The sequence below is a fragment of the Cryptotermes secundus genome, unplaced genomic scaffold (assembly GCF_002891405.2).
Source record: "Cryptotermes secundus unplaced genomic scaffold, Csec_1.0 scaffold14, whole genome shotgun sequence".
In the NCBI taxonomy this organism is placed as follows: Eukaryota; Metazoa; Arthropoda; class Insecta; order Blattodea; family Kalotermitidae; genus Cryptotermes; species Cryptotermes secundus.
Window position 1 is genome coordinate 50225 of NW_019718022.1, and position 18760 is coordinate 68984.

The 18760-nt window shown below is 44.7% G+C and overlaps 1 protein-coding gene across 2 annotated transcripts in view; it reads right to left on the minus strand.

The window, feature by feature from the left end:
• The window catches only part of LOC111862762, a gene marked incomplete at its 3' end in the record, with an annotated part of 65187 nt that extends 49472 nt beyond the window's left edge, over nucleotides 1–15715 (minus strand). The window contains 2 exon segments of one of the 2 annotated variants that reach the window (XM_023848848.2): nucleotides 6265–9361; nucleotides 14855–15715. In XM_023848848.2, coding sequence (XP_023704616.2) covers nucleotides 6265–9361; nucleotides 14855–15009 — 3252 coding nt within the window. 2 annotated transcript variants of the gene reach the window in all.
• Nucleotides 15716–18760: the final 3045 nt, after the last annotated feature.

Sequence of the window (18760 nt, forward strand, 5' to 3'; positions counted from 1 at the left end):
GACGCAGGGTATGTAGGAGAGGCAGGAGATGTAGGAGACGCAGGAGGTTTAGATTAGGATATGTAGGAGAGACAGGAGATGTAGGAGACGCAGGAGGTTTAGATTAGGGTATGTAGGAGGCGCAGGGTATGTAGATGCAGGAAGTGTAGGAGAGACAGAACGTGTAGAGCTAGGATACGCAGGAGATGTAGGAGATGCAGGATATGTAGGAGACGTAGGAGATGCAGGAGGTGTAGGAGAGACAGAACGTGTAGATGTAGGAGACGCAGGACGTTTAGATCTAGGACATGTAGGAGACGCAGGGTATGTAGAAGAGGCAGGAGATGTAGGAGACCTAGGAGATGCAGGAAGTGTAGGGGACGCAGGAGATGTAGATCTAGGATACGCAGGAAATGTGGGAGGTGTAGGAGACGCAGGAGATGTAAATGTAGCAGATATGGGAGATGCAGAAGCAGGAGACGCAGGCGATGTAGTCGTGGTGGTGTGGCTGTTTTCATTCCATTCAAATTTCTTAAAATTCTTCTTTTAATATTCGGGTGGTCCACAAAAGAAAATCCGCTCAGTCAGTGGTCCAATACATTTTGGGAAGCCCTGGTGTAAAGGTATGACGGTGCCGTTCCACGTAGATGTTTTACAGTACTGCCTCCCGCTCCCACGTCTCGAAGAAAAGTGAAAACATTTCGTATGTAAAGAACCCACCATCACCAGTGCTTTGTTAAGTTCTTTCTTGCTAAGTTCCTGCGACGGCAAAGAAATTATCAGCGTTTACGGTACTCGTTTCTGTGACCTTGAACACCCACCAATGTTATCTGCCAGTAGCCAGTTCAAACCAGTGCACCCACTCTCTTTCACTGCACGTCTCCTCCCCTCCCTACGTACAGAATTCATTCTGAAACAACGATATCCTCAGAAATATGAAGGCGCGTCCACATTACTCGTGCTCGTGCTCGTAAATCTTCGTCCACACTACTTCAGTTGCTCGCCATGCTTCGGTGCCTGAGGATCCGTATAGTGTGTAGTGTGTATAGGCTGTAGTCGTATTTTAATTTATTGGCTATAGTTTTTTAAATTAAAAAAATAAAATTTGCTTGTTTCGTGACTTGTCATATAGTCCACATTACTCGCGAGCACAGCGAGTCACACGAGCACGAGTAATGTGGACGCGCCTTGACAGAAGAGAATCGACCCACGGGCATCCACCTAAACAGGGCAACTCTACACAGAAAGAAAAACTGATATCCGTTTATCTCCATAACGAGATACGTTCCAGCGATCCAGTTTCCGAAGTGTCCAACACTGAGCCACTGTGATCCGCTAATCTGTTTCTCCAAGAGATATCTTCCATCATCCATTTCTGTGCGCCGAAATCCTGGGTGCGTCCCAATTTTACACGAAGGTCTGACTAAATGCATTTCACTTTCAACAAACACTGTAAAAATGCTTCTGGCTAAAAAGAATGTAGCCTTCGAAAAGTTGAAATATCGCATTCCAAGTGCTATTTACAAGATAATGACCGCCAAATACTAAAGTAAACTTTATATTAAATATTAAACACAGACGCGCATGCTTGAGGATGCTGTTAAGTTTGTTATACCATCAGCAGCCGTAATGGAGTCGCTCTTACAGCACCGTCTGTGCCTCGCACGCAGAACTAAAGCAGTGCAAAAGGCCATTTCTCTCCTTCGAGTCTGTTGATGCAAAACGAAGTCCTGGAACGTCTGCAGTAGTGGGCGATGGTACAAATTGCGCATTTCCGCAGTTCGTACTAGAAGCTGGATGAAATGACGCAATCCGGTTACCGACTCATTAGGAGGTCAGGCCTACTGGCCAGAGCTTTTGGGACAGGAAACGAACTAAACAAAAAAAGTCTCCCTCTTCGGGCGCACAAAATATATGCGCCCTTCGTAATATTGCTCGCCTCGTCGGTCTTAGTTTTACTGTACTGCAAATATAAGTCTCCGGTCGACAAAACTGATCAGCAGCACACACATTAGGTAGGGCGCACACCGGCATGCGTCAAGACATGTAACAGTCAAGACACGATGTCTGCGACATGCCGCAAAGAAAGGAGCACAGTTGAAACGAATGAGATTATGAACAACGGCCTGAGTCATGATGCTGACGTCAGCTTCATGCTGACGAATCACGAATGAAGAAAGACTGCGTCTTTTGTCTTATGTTTTGATGCTTGTCTCGACGCAGTTGGTGTGCGGCCGCCTTGCATTGCACGGAGTATTTTCCTACGAAAGTTCGTGTCAATTAGAATGGATCGAAGTGACTGGAACGCCTCAGCTAAGCTGCTCACGTAACGAACTGAACAAAGACACAATAAACAGGAACACAGAAACCGTTATAGAAGTTACTAAGTATGTCTCTCTAAAAACAAACGTAGAATGCCTAGAAATAAACGTAGAAGTTACCAAATATGTCTGTCTAGAAATAAACGTAGAAGTTACTGAGGATGTCTCTTGAAATACGAGTAAAAGTAAAAGTTACCAAGGACGTCTGTCTACAAGTAAACGTAGAAGCTACTATGGTTTTCTTTCTAGAATCGTATTAGTTACTAAGGATGCCTGTCTAAGAAGTTCCTAAGAACGTGTGCCTGGAAACAGATGTAAAAAATACTAAGGATGTCTGCCTTGAAATAAATGTAGAAGTTACTAAGGATACAAGTTTATAAATACGTACGTACATGCTGAAGAAACTAACTTCAATGTGGGACAAAATCATGATAATACCACAACAACAAAAACTGAATAGAAATAGAACATACAGGCTTCAGGATGCTCTTCTAAATACGCACTTTTATGAAAACGACATCTGACAACAAAGTGACTTAATCCGTCTTACTTATCAGGTGTAAGTGGTCGAAACTAGCGCCTTCTAAGGGTAGGTAGGATTCTTCCCCCACTGTTGAAGGAAGCGGATCCAGCTTCCAAAACGTCGTATATTTTAAGTATACCTCAGACGATGAAAATATTCGGCATAATACTCGTATGTATATAAAAACACTACTGTTGGTAGATCCATCTACCAGGACAATTAATACTACCTACAACTAGTGTGTGTGCAGGGGCACGCGGTAGCGTGGTTGGTTGAGGCACTGTGCTACAAGCCGTAAGGTGGCGGGATCGAATCCCGATGAGGTGTATTTTTTCAACTGGCCTAATCCTTCAGCCACACTATGGCCCTGGGGTCGACTCAGCCTCTAACCGAAATGAGTACCAGGGATATTCTTGGGGGTAAAGGGCGGCCGGCGCGCAGGGCTGACAACCTCACCGCAATCTATGAGCCGATTGTCTAGATAATGTGAGACCCTCAACGTCTCACAATCCTATGGGCCTCCACGGCCTGTTACAGGGATAACTTTACTTTACTTACTTTACAACTAGAGTGCGCTCTGTCGGAGCACTGTTACCATAATCTCAGGCAGCATCGTTACAATGTTGTTGTACAATGAGATCGTTAAAAAATGCTTTGAAAATGCAGAAGAGTTCAGGCAAAAGGAAAAGCCTACAAACAAACGGATCGGAGCATAATTTTCTCCATAAACTTATTAATTAGTTGCGTATGCCTGTCCGTCAAGTGATTGCATTAAGAATATCGATCTAATGGACAGTAAATGCCCGATTTTTCTGAAACTTTGCATGAAAAGCATGGCTCTGGAGCCTCTCCCCTTGTCACTCTTTAAATCTATATTTAAGAACACCAACATGATCAATAATGTTTGGAAAAGATTTGTTACGGAAAATGACTGTTACCGGAAACTTATGAGAAAACAGAAACTAAGATAGCGAAAATGCGATACATTTCGCTGTGATCATGAATGATGAATCATTCACTGTCTCTTGACAGGTGCAACTGGCATGGAAGTAAAGTAAAAGTAAAGCTATCCCTGTAACAGGCCGTGGAGGTCCATAGGGTTGTGAGATGTTGAGGGAGTGTATGAGATTGTGGACTGGTTTCAAATGGGCCAACCACGACGGGGAGTGGGGGATAACCCGATTGGACGCTTACCACAAATTCGATGTGAAAAATCACCACACAACTGAGCGGTCACTAGATGTTTGTTCCGTGCTTTGTTTAGAACCTCCTCGTTGTGTCTCCTGGGTAAAGCTAACAGGCTCCAGCCATGCTGTCTCTTATTTGGGAACATTCAATTACGTGTCGCCACTTCTAAGAGTATTAGGCGCCCAAACGAGCTTTACAGGGGCAGGGATCAGTAGCGGGCTCTTGCGGCATTGTAGTCAACCTTCAAGTTCAAGAAAAAAGTTGTAAATTTCATCAAGTGTATGCAGTTTAATACCCATCACGGTAGCCGCGGGGTGTAAGGTATGGACTGACTTCGCCCTCTCCAACACTGGAGTCGGGGGTGGATGACATCCCTCAGGTGTGATTCTGCTGCACAGGGTTGGTCATGATCACCGACATGGATGTAGCCGGAACTAGCAATGATAGTTACATATGAATATTCAACGAATACGCAAAAAAGTTACTGAGGAAGCACAGAGACTTATAAACAGCAAGGTAATCTCATAAGCCTCTTTTATTTTTTTTTTCAAAATAAGGAAAATTAGGCTAAAAGTGGATCTTGAAAAACTACGCGTGGGGTGTATGGAATGGTTTCATCTGGCTCAGACATAGGCCAGCGGTGGGCTCTTGTGAACACGGTAACGAGCTTTCGGGTTCCATCAAATGATGGTAATTTCTTAAGTGGCTGAGCAACTGGTGGCTTCTCACGAAAGATCGGGATCCATTGCTAGTGGGGTGGGACTAAGTTCCTTGTACTGCGGCCACATGTGGCATATTGTACCAGCCCCATATGATAGGTGAGGGTGATTGTAGAGCATAGGGTGGAATACAGATTGGCAGGGGAAACCGAAATATTCGAAGAAAACCTGCCCCAGCGCCACTTTGTCCACCACAAATCCCTCTTGACCAGACCCGGGAACGAACCCGGGCCGCCGCGGTGGGAAGCCAGCGACTAACCGCTTGAGCTATGGCGCGGCCCATCCATGGCCTTACTTAATCAACAGGGAAAATTAACGAGGTTTACAATGAGGCAATTGAAAACATGCTTCGTTTATTCTTCCAGTACCCTGATAACGTGAACTAGCTAAGCTGTACATTAGTTAGAGTTCACATTGGTGGGGGGGGGATGTATAATGAAATATGCCTTTCGCTAAGTGCAGCATTGGTCATCACGATGTGCAGGCCTATGAACATTAACAGGTGAATACGAATTCTGAACATTAATCACGAACAGCAACTACCACCTCATCTTCACACAAGCAAGCAATGCCAGATAACACTGATTACTGATGAAACCACTTGACTTGTGGTCAGCAGGGACCGCATCCCCGATGAAGCGCTGTGTCTTACTAGGATTCATTACACTTATGAGCGCGGTACCACGCATAAGACAACGAGGAATCTGGGCACTATTTTAATTTGTTCATGCTGTAACAACCCGCTATATCTGGAGTCCAAACAGAACATGTATCTCACTGCAATAAAATAACTGAACTCTAAAGATCTTAACTAGATTGAGAAAGAATATGTTTACATTAATTATAGCAACAAATGTATACTCAATTTAAAATTCAGCTGTCCCGTCAAACAATAACACCTCCAATATTTCCAATTTGCTCTGACCCGTCAAGTAGCAATACCAGGAGTATCACCAACTTACTCTGTCCCGTCAAGTAGCAGTACCAGGAGTATCACCAATTTACTCTGTCCTGTCAAGTAGCAGTACCAGGAGTATCACCAATTTACTCTGCCCCGTCAAGTAGCAGTACCAGGAGTATCGCCAATTTACTCTGTCCCGTCAAGTAGCAATACCAGGAGTATCACAAATTTACTCTGCCCCATCAAGTAGCAGTACCAGGAGTATCACCAATTTACTCTGTCCCGTCAAGTAGCAGTACCAGGAGTATCACCAATTTACTCTGTCCCGTCTAATAATAACACACCAATGCTAACACTCTCCTGAAAGCGTGTTACGCCTCTGTCCACCCTCTGAGGTATATCCGATAAACGTGTTGTTTCGGGAGTTAGATCTGTGCCTTTCTTCAGGTGAGACTACAATACGAGTCTATGCTAGTATTCTAGCCCCAGCGTTTAGAGCACAATTGCAGTAATTTTGTTCTGTCATAGAGATATAGAACACCGTGTATGAATAAACAGTAAGTAACAAAATGAGGGTGAACAAACAAGGAATTTCTTTCCTACACGGAAGCACAATCACATGAAACTGCTTACCTTCCCGTGCTGCACTGAATTGCCGTTGTACATGCGCTCCGAGCTACCCCGGAGCAGCTCTGCCAGCAACTCCGGGCGAGGACTGGAGCCTGAGAATCCTTCCAACTGTGACGGGCTTGAGGTGGTCCGCTGGTGACACACAAACTGCTGCTGCTGCTGCTGCTGCTGCGGTTGTTGTTGTTCGTTCTGTGCCTCACCGTGTGGAGCCGAATACGGGATATTGGCGCTCACCTTGCGTTTGGGGGAGGTGCGTGAGGGGGTTGATGCAAGAGAAGAACGCCCATATCCTCCCTTGAGCTGCGAATCATCAAGGGACTGAGTGGTAAGAGCTCTAGGCCGAGAGCTGTCGTTGGCGGCTGGCGAAGACCTGTTGGAATTTGGCGGTGAAGACACGTACTTCTCGAGAAACTCTAACTGAAGTTTCGATATGCGATTAGTCTCTGCTTTACTCATTTCGGCTTCCAGCATTTGTCCGTACGGTCCCCTTAAGGGACGTTTAGAATACCGCCGTGGGGTATGAGGGCTCCTGGATTCGCTCCAAGGACCTCCCCCTGTGCGTCCTTCAGAATCGGACAAATCCGATGGAGCGAAAGGAGACGGCGAAGCAGAGTAATCTCGAATAGCTGGGCATCGTTCACCCTGATCACTCTCTCCTTCGGAAAGCGAATCAGCGCGCATTGGGGTTGGATAATGTCTCGGAACGGCCGTGCTATCGTCCTCCCGTTCCTCAGAACTCTGGTATACCAATTTGGGCTTCTCCAACCAGCGTTCAGATTTAGGCCACTGCCCCTTCGAACAGCCTCCCTCATCGGGGCTCTGTGACTCCTCCTGAGCACTGTCCCACTCTTCTGATCGCTGCCACTGCGGGGACACGATGCTTACTGAATGTGTCGGCGGATTGTCCTCCACATCTGCGGACGACTCTTCAGCCTGAGAGCCGTTGGAGCATTTAGATTTGTCTCCTTCTTCCAATTTCTTACCAGTATCGTCCGTGGAGTTGCACTCAGCCTGAACATTCGGCCAGTCACCACTTGTACACTGAACATCATCTTCAGGCAACGGCTTCACGATTTCTGAAACATCCTTAGTACCAGCTACATCTTGGTCTTCATTATTTGGCCACTGGGTTACATAAATTTCTTGTCCCTTTTCTTGTGGTACACTTAGCTTCCCTGTGTCCTCATCTGGCAATGTTGTGTCACAACATACATTCAGACACTCCGGCAATTCACTGGTATTTTCTTGGCAACTGCTCAGTGATTCCTCCAACGCAGGCCGATTTTCCACTTTAACAGCGTCTGACAAATTAGCATCACTCGGTAAATGCATTATTTTGTCTTCTTCACTCGTTCGGACACAGTACTTATCTTCGGTTTGACTAGTATTTTGTGTGTCATGTTGTACGTGTAAGCTTTCTGGTGCACTATGTCCATATGGATCCAGAAGTACAGGAGATGAAGATAACTCCGCTTCTGGTTTTTCGTCACACGTGCGTTGAGAATCGTCGTGACACGAAGAACAAACTACCAGCTGACCGAGGCACACAGGAGGGTTGCAAGTCAGGTGGCATTCCTCTGCTTTTCTCCAGTCGTGATCAACATCAGCTTCTGGTAATGGCTGTGCTCCTTCTGCATCCTCCTGACTGTACGATGACTGCTGGCTGTCTGCCAAGGAGGTTTCACTCTCTTCTTGAACCTCTTGCAGCTCCCTGCCCCCAGTCACATACTGTAAACTCTTCAGTCCATTTCCATCAATTGAACTGAACGGGATATCATCATCTGGCCGAGATCGTCTCGGAAGAGGATACGTCAGTGATCGTGAGCCAGGAGCTTTGTGCGCAGAATCAGATGTATCAGTACTCTTGTTAACAATGGGAATCTTCGACACAACTGTAGTCACATAACCCTCGTCTGAACCGACGGCAGAATCGACGGATGGTGTAGAGCCTCCAGGTTCCTCCGAGCACAGAGCCGGAACGTCAGGTAACTTCTTGCGTGGCAAAGTGAGCGAACCCCCTGCGATCACAGATGTGGCAGACAGTGGAAGAGTAGTAGCAGCCCCTGCTGGGTTCGGAAAATTCGAAAATGGGCTACTTTTTGTATTACTACGAGTGTATTTACCGTCAGCTGATGAGAAGTCCACTTGAGAAAAAGACGCGCTGCGGAAAGGAATTGTGCGTTGTGCGTAAGATCCGACAATAGGTCGCGATTCCGGTTTGGTAAGTCTTATGGTAACACAGTCAAAAATGTCATCGTCCTTCATACTGGCACTGCACTCGTCTGTCGTATCGCCACTCCGAGCTGTTGGACTTTCCTTGACACCAACACCAGATTTTCCGGAACCACCGTCAAAAGGAACAACACTTCGATCAGCTGGGACACTACTGTGCTGCTCTCTAGCGGCAGGTGCAATTTGATGCCTAGTGGATGAACTGCCGCCCTTGAGTCGCTCAGTGAGTTCGCGCAAGCGCTCTGTTTTGTCGCTGCTCCGTGAGGCTGCCTTCTTCTTTCCTTTGCTTCCTCCCCCGCTTTCACTACCATGTTCCCCACCGCCCCCACCGAAGCGGAATTTATGCAGACGGTCCAGGGTGTTCCTGCGCACGTTGCTGCCGTCTTCCTCGTCAGCCAGATTGTCTCCGGAGCCGGCGGTGGTGATGAGGTGACAGGCGTCGCTGTCCGAAGACGCAGAGTTGCAGAGTTTCAGGTACGCAGGTATGTCAGGTTTGGGGCGAACCAGTATCCGGCGGCGAGGCTGCATTCTCCTCACTCCTCCATCCTCGAGCTGCGAAGTGCTTCCACTGGCAGGCCCGCGGGCCAGCTCGCCACTATTTATGCGGCTAAACATGCCGCCACGTCTATTCATAGCCTCGAAGGGAAGCGGGATCCGGGAAGAAGAGAAGGAGCGCCACGGCAACGGGACGACGCCACAGCAGCACTCTTCTTCGTCGCGGTGCTGACGGCGAATGTTGTTCGCGGCGTCCTCGCGAGGTGGCACCTCTTCCCGCTCATTTGAAACTGGCGTCTCGGCTGCGGCGGAAGCAAAGCGCACTCCGTACCGCATGGAGCCAATGGTGACATAGCCGGCGGGAGACGAGGCCCTGAAGCAAAACCAGACACGAAGAATCGTTTGAAATAAAGACATGTTTCTTTTACGTATTCCCAGCAATAAAATATTTAACAGGGACCGCGTCTGAGCTTATTTAACGCGAACCCCAGTGTGACAGATTTAATGGAAGAAATGTCTCTAACACACGGACTGTAAAAAATATGTACATATGTAAAATAGCTTCCAAATACAGGATTAAAAGAGTTCTAGATCTGAAGAAAGCAGTCTTCTGGGATTTGGCGCCGTGTATATGTGGTGTTAACCGACGTTTCGGAGGAACGTATCGCCTCCATCTTGAGGGTAGAAGGAAAAATATAAAAAATCCGCAGACGAAGAGACCGTGAGAACCGGTACACGCAGACTGGTGTTGGAAATGTACACAGCTGTATATTTCCAACACCAATCTGCTTGTACCGGTGTTTGAAATATACAGCTGTGTATATTTCCAACACCAGTCTGCCTGTACCGGTTCTCACGGTCTCTTCGCCTGCGGATTTATTATATTTTTCCTTCTACCCTGAAGATGGAGGCGATACGTTCCTCCGAAACGTCGGTTAACACCACATATACACGGTGCCAAATCCCAGAAGACTGCTTTCCTTATAGTCACCGCCGTGAAAACCTCAAATCTTACATAGTTCTAGATCCATTCAATACTTCTCGTTTATCTTTCAATCAAAATATCTGCATCTCAAATTGAATTTGCGCGAATATAATTTGCAGTCAATTTTTCTGGAGATACTTGGAGGGTGAGCCGAGCTAATTATATTCTTACAGAAGCTGTCTGTTTGAAATTCTGTTTTACAGCGGTTTCATGTCCGCGTATAACATACCACAATTTTTAAATACTACCTTGAACTTTCTAGATGTACTGAGAAAACCACGATATACCTCAGTCGGAGTACATATCCGATCCTCCGGAATACGAAGCAGGACCGCGACGTTCCGTATCAACTACTAATTCTCTGGTCAACTGTTCTGACAGACTTGTAGAAGCGCAGTCGGAATAGTGACGGTCTACAGGGTGGACAGCAGGGGTTCGATTCCCTGCAGGGGCAAGATTTTAATCTTCTGTATAGCGTCCAGATCGGCTCTGGGGCCCACCCACCCTCCTGTCCAATGGGTACCGGAGACCCCTTCTTCACGGGTAAAGTGTAAAGTGGCCTGGGCTTGAAGATGACCTTTCACCTCCATCCAGTGCCGAGGTAACGAATACGTGGAGCTATACCTCCACTCATACGTTTTCACGGCAGGGTGCGTAATTAAACTAAGCACAGGGACAACTTTAGCTCGCCTCACATTTATCCCCTCTTGGAAAAATATCCTAGCAGTGCCCATGTGCACACCTGTAAAAATTTATGACTTGCAATTTGATTTATATATGTATAAAGGTAAAAGAAAACTATCACTGTAACGGTCCGTGGACGCCCATGGGGTTGTGAGACGTCGAGGCTCCCAAATTTTCTAGACATTCTAGACAGATGGCGGTGAGGTTGTCAGCCTTAGACGCCGGCCGCCCTTTACCACCTGGGAGATCCCTGGTACTCATTTCTGTTACAGGTTGAGTAGACCCCAGGCCCACAGTGCGGCTGGAAGGATTAGGTCAACTGAAAAATCCAATGACCTCATCGGGAATCGAACCCGCGGCCTTCCGGCTTGCAGCATAGCCCCTCAACCAACTACGGTACCGCGTGCACCCCCCCCCAATTTATGTACATATACGTATACATATGTGGTGCACAATAGGCATTTCTTTCCTCTATATGTAGTGAGTGGGGGCACGCGGCAGCATAGTTGACTAAGGCACTATGCTACAAGCCGGAAGGTCGCGGGTTCAAGTCCCGATGAGGTCATTGGACTTTTTCAATTGACCTAATCCTTCCGGCCGCACTATGGCCCTGGGGTCGACTGAGCCTCTAACAGAAATGAGTACCAGGAATTAATTAAAGAATATTCCTGGGGAGTAAAGCGCGGCCGGCGCGTAAGGCTGACAACCTTACCGCCATCTTTGAGCCGATTGTCTAGATAATGTGGGGCCCGCAACGTCTCACAACCTTATGGGCCTTCACGGCCTGGTACAGGGATAGCTTTACTTTTTTATATGTACTGAGTAGCTGTGTAATGTGGAAACCTGTCCCAAACAGAACAAACATTCATGTCCTTTTGAATTCCATTCTAAGCCGGTTTTATGTTGCACCAATCCTTGCAGTACATATTTTTTCACTAGTGTGAAAATGAATACAAACCAGTTTCATACTGTAACGGAGCGAGGGTTATGTGACATTACCACCTCCCACGACGTGTCTCAGGCAACCTTGTACGCAGCCCTTTGACACTACTGGAATACGTACAAACTTCCTTTGCTTGGATTTTTACAGGCCTGAAATAGCCTGGATGAAGACGATCTCAAAACATTACATCTTCTTTGATCACAGTCATGATAATAATTGATTCACTTCACTTCTCTGAAGTAGTTAAAGGTTAAGACATATTATTTACTTTACAAAACCAGTATTATCAGTGAAGTATCAAAACATACTAATATCAGGCAAAACAGTCTAATATCTTGTAAGATTTGAGGCTTTCACGGCGGTGACTATGAAGAAAGCAGTCTTCTGGGATTTGGCACCGTGTATATGTGGTGTTAACCGACGTTTCGGAGGAACGTCGGTTAACACCACATATACACGGTGCCAAATCCCAGAAGACTGCTTTCTTCAGTGTAATATCTTGTTTTATATCTCTTTCTGTATCACCCTCATATCGTAAGTGCTTCTTAATTATGTCAATGAGATTAGAATTACTAATTTTGGTTTTATTTTAGTTGTACATTTTCATTTATATAATTTTATATATATATATATATTATTTTCTTTGTGGTATGAATCCTGTTGTATGTCACAAAATAGCGTTAAAAGGGCGGGCTACACAACAATAATATCCACAAAGGTTAGGTAAAAGTTAAAAGTGTCCCAGTGCTTAACTAATTAAGCATTACGCCATGAAGGCGTACGGGGGAGTGATGTATAGATCCATTTATTGACCTCGGTACTAGGTGGTGAGTTGGTGAGTGATCAGCTTCACGCCCCTGCCGCTTTACCCCCGGGAAAAGAGCCCACCATACTCATTGGATACGAGGCAGGGTGGGCCCCAGAGCCGGTCTGGACGAAGCGGGGAAGAGAAAATTCTTGACCCTACCGGGACTCGAACTCCAATCCCTCGGTCGTCCAGCTTTTTGCCTGTCGATATATCGACTGCGCTATCCCGGCTCCGAATAATATCCAGAGACAAAAACAAATCGACACTAATGTATCAACATTTGTTTAGTGCCCAATAAACGAATGTTGATACGGTTAGTGTCGACTTGTTTTTGTTTTTGGATATTATTGCTGTGTGGGCCTTATTTACGCTATAGATTATTTTCACTGCTGTGTTTTTTATGCTTCTGAATGATCACTGAGGTTACTGATTTTGGTTTCAGCAATTTAAAATACAGTAATAACTACTTTCAAAATTGAAAAAAGGAATAATGTTAGGGGTTTGTATTTTTCCTTGTCTTTTAAACCCTTAATGTTTCTTACAGAGTGTTCGCACTTGGTCCATTCTTAACAATTTGTAATTTATTTCATTTATACGTTTTTTTTTACTTTCTTCTTTTTGTTGGAGAACTTTAAGCCACACACTTAGTTGTGATTATATTGTCTATGGTTTAATTTCATTAAGTACTTGTATGCTGAAATTGTTGAGGTATACACTTATTTAACTTTAAGTTTTACAGTTAAAATGTATTTCTATTAATTTGTGCATTCAGAAGTTAAACAGATTTTGGCCACTAAAATGGTAAATTAGCAGCTTTCACTTAAACTACATATTTCCTTAAACAAAACTAAGTCCATGGAGGTCCTTCTCGAGAAGCTAACAGTTACTTCAGTAAATCGAGTAATTCCCTGATTTTTATGGAAACAAAGTTTCATTGCCACGTTCACAAGAACTACCACTGATCCCTATCCAAACCCAGATAAATCCAATCCCTACCCTCATGCCCCACAGATCCATACAAATATCATCTTCCCACCCACGTCCTGGCCTTCCAAATGGTCTCTTTCCTTCAGGCTTTCCAACCAATCTTCTGTATGCATTTATCATCCCCCCATGTATACTACACACTCTGTCAATCTCACCCCCATAATTTTACCATATTAATATTTGTGGGGAGTAAAAGTAAAATCAATAAACTTTTATATACAGAATTAACAACTCCTATCATTTTTAAGCCAATGGTGGTTCACTCCACTTCCTACAGTAAAACATAGGGAGAGTACATTAAAACATGTCATGGCTGCTTCCTTCCTGAAGAAGTCTCATTTGATACTACAAAGCCCTTGCTGTCGAAAGAACGTTGTTAAAAAGTTAATAGAGTCCGTCGAGTGTAACAATTTGTAGGTCACTTTTTATTATTATTTCTGCCTTACATGTTTCGGTTTGACACAACCATCATCAGAGGCACTTCCTATAATTATGGAAACACTGTCGCTGTCAACACGTCAACATATCATAGCAGCGTCCGCACGACAAACATAATTGTGAACATCAAAAAAACAGCGACAGTGTTTCCATAATTATAGGAAGTGCCTCTGATGATGGTTGTGTCAAACCGAAACATGTAAGGCAGAAATAATAATAAAAAGTGACCTACAAATTGTTACACTCGACGGACTCTCTATTAACTTTGTGATTGATAGTGTAACGGACCAAAATGAAACAATTCAAAAAAACGTCGTTAAAAATTCGAAAAAAAAAACGGCCGTTTAAGTGTCCCAGAGCTCTCCAAACTAGTGGTCCGAGAAAAAATTTAAATGCCTTGTTTCCATCTTCAGAGTCATTATCTTTTATTTATGCACAACTAAACGTTTTATTTACAACGCAAAATCGTGGTATTATTTTCAATTTAAAATTCTCAGGAAGTATAACTGCTGACTAAATTCAAATTTCTTAAAATGTTTCATTTAATTTCGGGCGATCCGCCAAAGAAAATTCACGCAATATATGGTCCGTGGTCCAAAAAGAGTTTGGGAAATCCCCTGTAAACATACCTGAGCTACTCTTGGCGCGAGATTGGCCCTTTCAGCATAACGAAACACGGCGCTATTACGAGACGCTTAGCGACCTTGCTGACTTGGGTTTCGAATGCTTCCTTTGCCAGCTTTCCCACTTCATAATGAATCTTCGCACCTCGGCAGACGATGCTATATCGTTACATAAATTTCATCAGGCACATTCATCTTGCTTCTCCCATCTCAGTAATTGTCATGTATACAGGCTTTCAGTCTCGACATTCTGTTTCCCAATCCAACATAATGCTGGGCACAAAACTAATACATAATCATGTTTACCTACACATAATGCCGGAATAACTGGGAAAGATATTAAAAAAGCAATTCTATACTTGCAGAACGACCGGCTGGGACCTTCAACACGCCCTTACCTTGCTGATCCACTGTGCAGTCGGCCACCAGAAGTCCCTGTTGTGCCATCTTTTGATAGCGGGAATGTACTAGCACGAGGTGAAGTCGATACTGGTCGCGGCAGTCGATAGCGTGGATGGAGATTCGCATTGCTGTTGCTGTTGTCCCACGACATTTCTGTCAGCTAAGAGGACATTCCAACGAATCAGGTCACGGCACTCCGAGACAGTGTGGCCGTCATCATTAAACCATCGGCACTACACACGGAGATACGGCGCACATTCCTGCCAAACCTGTCAATCTGTCTCACTGTTTCACCATTGGAACTTGCTTCCCATATTTGGTACTGGCTACAAACTCGAATGAAAATATGGTGGAATTACCACCATTTATTTAACCACCTGAAAGCCTTATGAGACTGCACTGTATATCTGTTCAATTCGTGTTCACATGTCACATTACTTCAGGCTATTAGTCGGATTCTCCACTGGCCAGCTAAGCAAAAGCAGTGCCACAACCCAAACGTCCAACCACCACAATACTATAGCAGGCATCTACTATTAGTGGCTTGGCCGTGTACCGCATGGCAGCACTGAGGTAAGAACTTCTCCCCCCTCGTCACTCCACTGTCCCATCACTTGGCACTGACTCACACACATACATACACACACGCGTTTGGTCTCGCCTCAGGATATTTTGTTCGTCTTACATATCGACAAATATGTGTCTAGCTCCTTCATTAGAACATCGAGATTGTAGTAAATGTCCTGGTATCAGACAAAACAGAAGGTCAAAGTACTTGGATCAACCAAAACAGGTGGTTGTTGTCACCTTGTAGAAACAATTCTTGTAGGTGGGTTGCAACTTTCGATCCGACTGCTTACGGGATTGTTGGCACAAAGACACGTACATTCCATCCGCGACAGCAGCAGAGTTATTTCGCTACACTGTGTATATGCGTGTGTCGGTTTCAGCCAGGTTTCTAGTCTGTGTTCACAAGATGCTGCACGCTTGAAAAGAAAGTCCCCTCATTTTACGACATCAAACCCTGTTGCCACGTTTTCTGTACATCTTACAAGGCAGCCTCTGTAATCTTCCTTAATTCGATTTGATTGGCTTCATTGTGTGTGAGTACACGTCCTCTTGATTAAAATTAAGAGCCTGTTGCATTAGCGCCTTATGGTTGCCACGCTCACTGTATGCTACACACCGCGGGCTCTCTTCCTGGGGGTAAAGCAGCCGGGGCGTGAAGTTAACCACTCGTCCCCCCCCCCCATCTAATGTCGAGCTCCAGCATGATCTAGCTATACCTTCACTCCCCATACGTCTTCATGATGTGGTGCTTAATTAAGCACAGCGGCAACTGTAACGTAAATTAAACTCCATGGAGCTGAGCCCTTCTCGAGAAGCCGCCAATTGTGCAGCTAGACAAGAACTTCTCAGTATTTTATGGAACCCGAAGGTTCGTTACCGTGTTCACAAGAGCCCTCCACTGGTCCCTATCCTGGGCCTCATCGAACCAGTCCATACCACCCTATCCTGTCTCTCGAAGATCCATTTTAATATTGTCCACCCACCTACAAATTGGTCTTCCTAGTGGTCTCTTTCCTTCTGGCTTTACCACCAGTATGCATTCCTCTTCTTCCTATTAGTTCTACATGCCTTGCCCATCTCATCCTCATTGACTTGATCAATCTAATTATATTTGGCGAAGAGCAGAAGCAAATGTACACTCTGCTACACGAACTATGTGTTCCTCGCCCTGCATTTCCTGTTGTAGCATCAGCAATATGGCTGTCAATTTAGGGTGTGGTTAGACATTTAACGAAGCTGTCTCAACTGCAGTCCTTACGTAGCGTTAGGACGAGATTCGAGATTTTCATGGCGGTCAATACTTGTATTAGTTACAGTCTTTTTCTTCTTGCGGATTATTTTTACGGCGCCATCAGTACCTGGGCTATATAGCGTTGATGAATCATGAGTCGGAGAGGATGTGGAAGGAAGCGGTCGTGATCTAATCGAGGTACTAGCCAGGCATTTGCCCTGGAGGAAGTGAGGAAAATCACGAAAATCTCAGTTGGTATAACCAGTGCCCCTTCCGAAATTCGAACCGATCGCCTCTAGAATACAAACCTAGATTGTTACCGTTATACCAGACTGCTCAGTCGTTGTAACCGAAATGGTGAAAGCTGCAGTCGCTGTCGGATATCCTAAGGCTTTTCATGATTTTCCTTAGCCTCTACAGGAAAATTCAGGGGTAGACCACAATCGCTACCTTACTTTTTTCTTCAAATGCGTCATTAAAAGTTATGCTATAATTATACGTTACACAACTTAGGCAGTTGAATAAGCATTGTTAAGTAGCATCTCGGATAGAATAATCTGCATTTGGGGAACAGAAAACAAGCCATTAAGCGCTAAGTCTGGTTCTCCTTCACTGCCTCGACACATCACACCTTCAACTACATATATTTACAGCGAAGAATGTTGATTTTGTTTCACGTTATAACTAATTTGTTTAGAATGGGATTGAGACAAACATCTGTCAGCTCTTTTCGTCGAAATCTATGTTTTGGAATTTTCAAAATGTCCAAATGAATCATTTTCCATTGCCGGCAGAGGCAAGAGGTTTTTCTTTATTTCACAGCATCCAGACCGGCACTGGGGCCCACCCAGCATCCTATACTATGGGTGCTGTGTGGGCCGCGCCATAGCTCAAGCGGTTAGTCGCTGGCTTCCCAACGCGGCGGCCCGTGTTCGATCCCGGGTCTAGTCAAGTGGGATTTATGGTGGACAAAGTGGCGCTGGGATGGGTTTTCTCCGAGTACTTCGGTTTCTCCTGCCAATCTTCATTCCACCGAATTCTCCATCATCATAATCACCCTGGGCAGGTATAATAGGCCAATCAGTGGCCGTCGTGCCGAGTGGACCGCCACTAAGCGAATTAAAAAAAAAATAAAAAAAATAATGGGTGCTCTTTCTCCAGGAGTAAAGTGGCCGAGGCGTGAAGCTGACCACTCAACTCCATCTAGCTCTGAGTTCAAGAACTATGCAGCGACATCTCCACTCCCCCATATCTTCATGGTGTAGTGCTTCATTAAGTAGCACAGAGACAGCATCCCCAAACAAACCATATATCTCCCCCTGTGAAACGAGCACTTGTATAAAATCTTGCCTGTGGAAGAAATGACAAATCAAAAATATGTTCAACATTTGATTCAAACCAACTCGAAATTAAAATTAAAAATAGCTATTCTAAAAAAAGTGAAATATATAAGAGATATAAAGAAATATATAATATGTCTGGACAGCAAAATTGTGACAAACAGCAAGGAAAGTCGATGAGATGAAGAAAGTAGTTCTTTTCTAACAGTACAGGACAAAATATGAATTTAAAGCGTTGAGGCACACCGACTCGTGTCACGGCGCACCAACTGAAGAAAAAATGTAGTACGTGTTTATAAAGAAAGTAGTCAGTTCTTGGTGAAAGCGTCAACCATAGCTCTGCTTTGAACTGGAAAGAAAAGGGATAGGGATCAAGTAGAGCCAGGGCTCCTCTCTCGAACATCAGATAGGAATCCTGTGTAGCTGAAGTAGATGCCTAAATAGGCTGTACAATATAAAAATCAGCGACATAAAAACAATGAACATACTGAGTCGAAACATGTGGCTTTGACTGACACATAGAAGGCCATGTTATAAAATTGTGTGTACGAAAATACGATGTAACATTGATACGCGAATTATACTTAACAACGTGTACTGAAGAGAAAACTATAAGGGAAGCTTCTAAATAGAATTTCTTAGATATGCATAAAATTATCACGGTTACTACATGTCTTCATAAAAGTCAAACGTAAACATTGAAATCGACCAATTAAAACTGTTGTTATACTTGTATCAGATCTGCATTGTCTTCTTCTCTC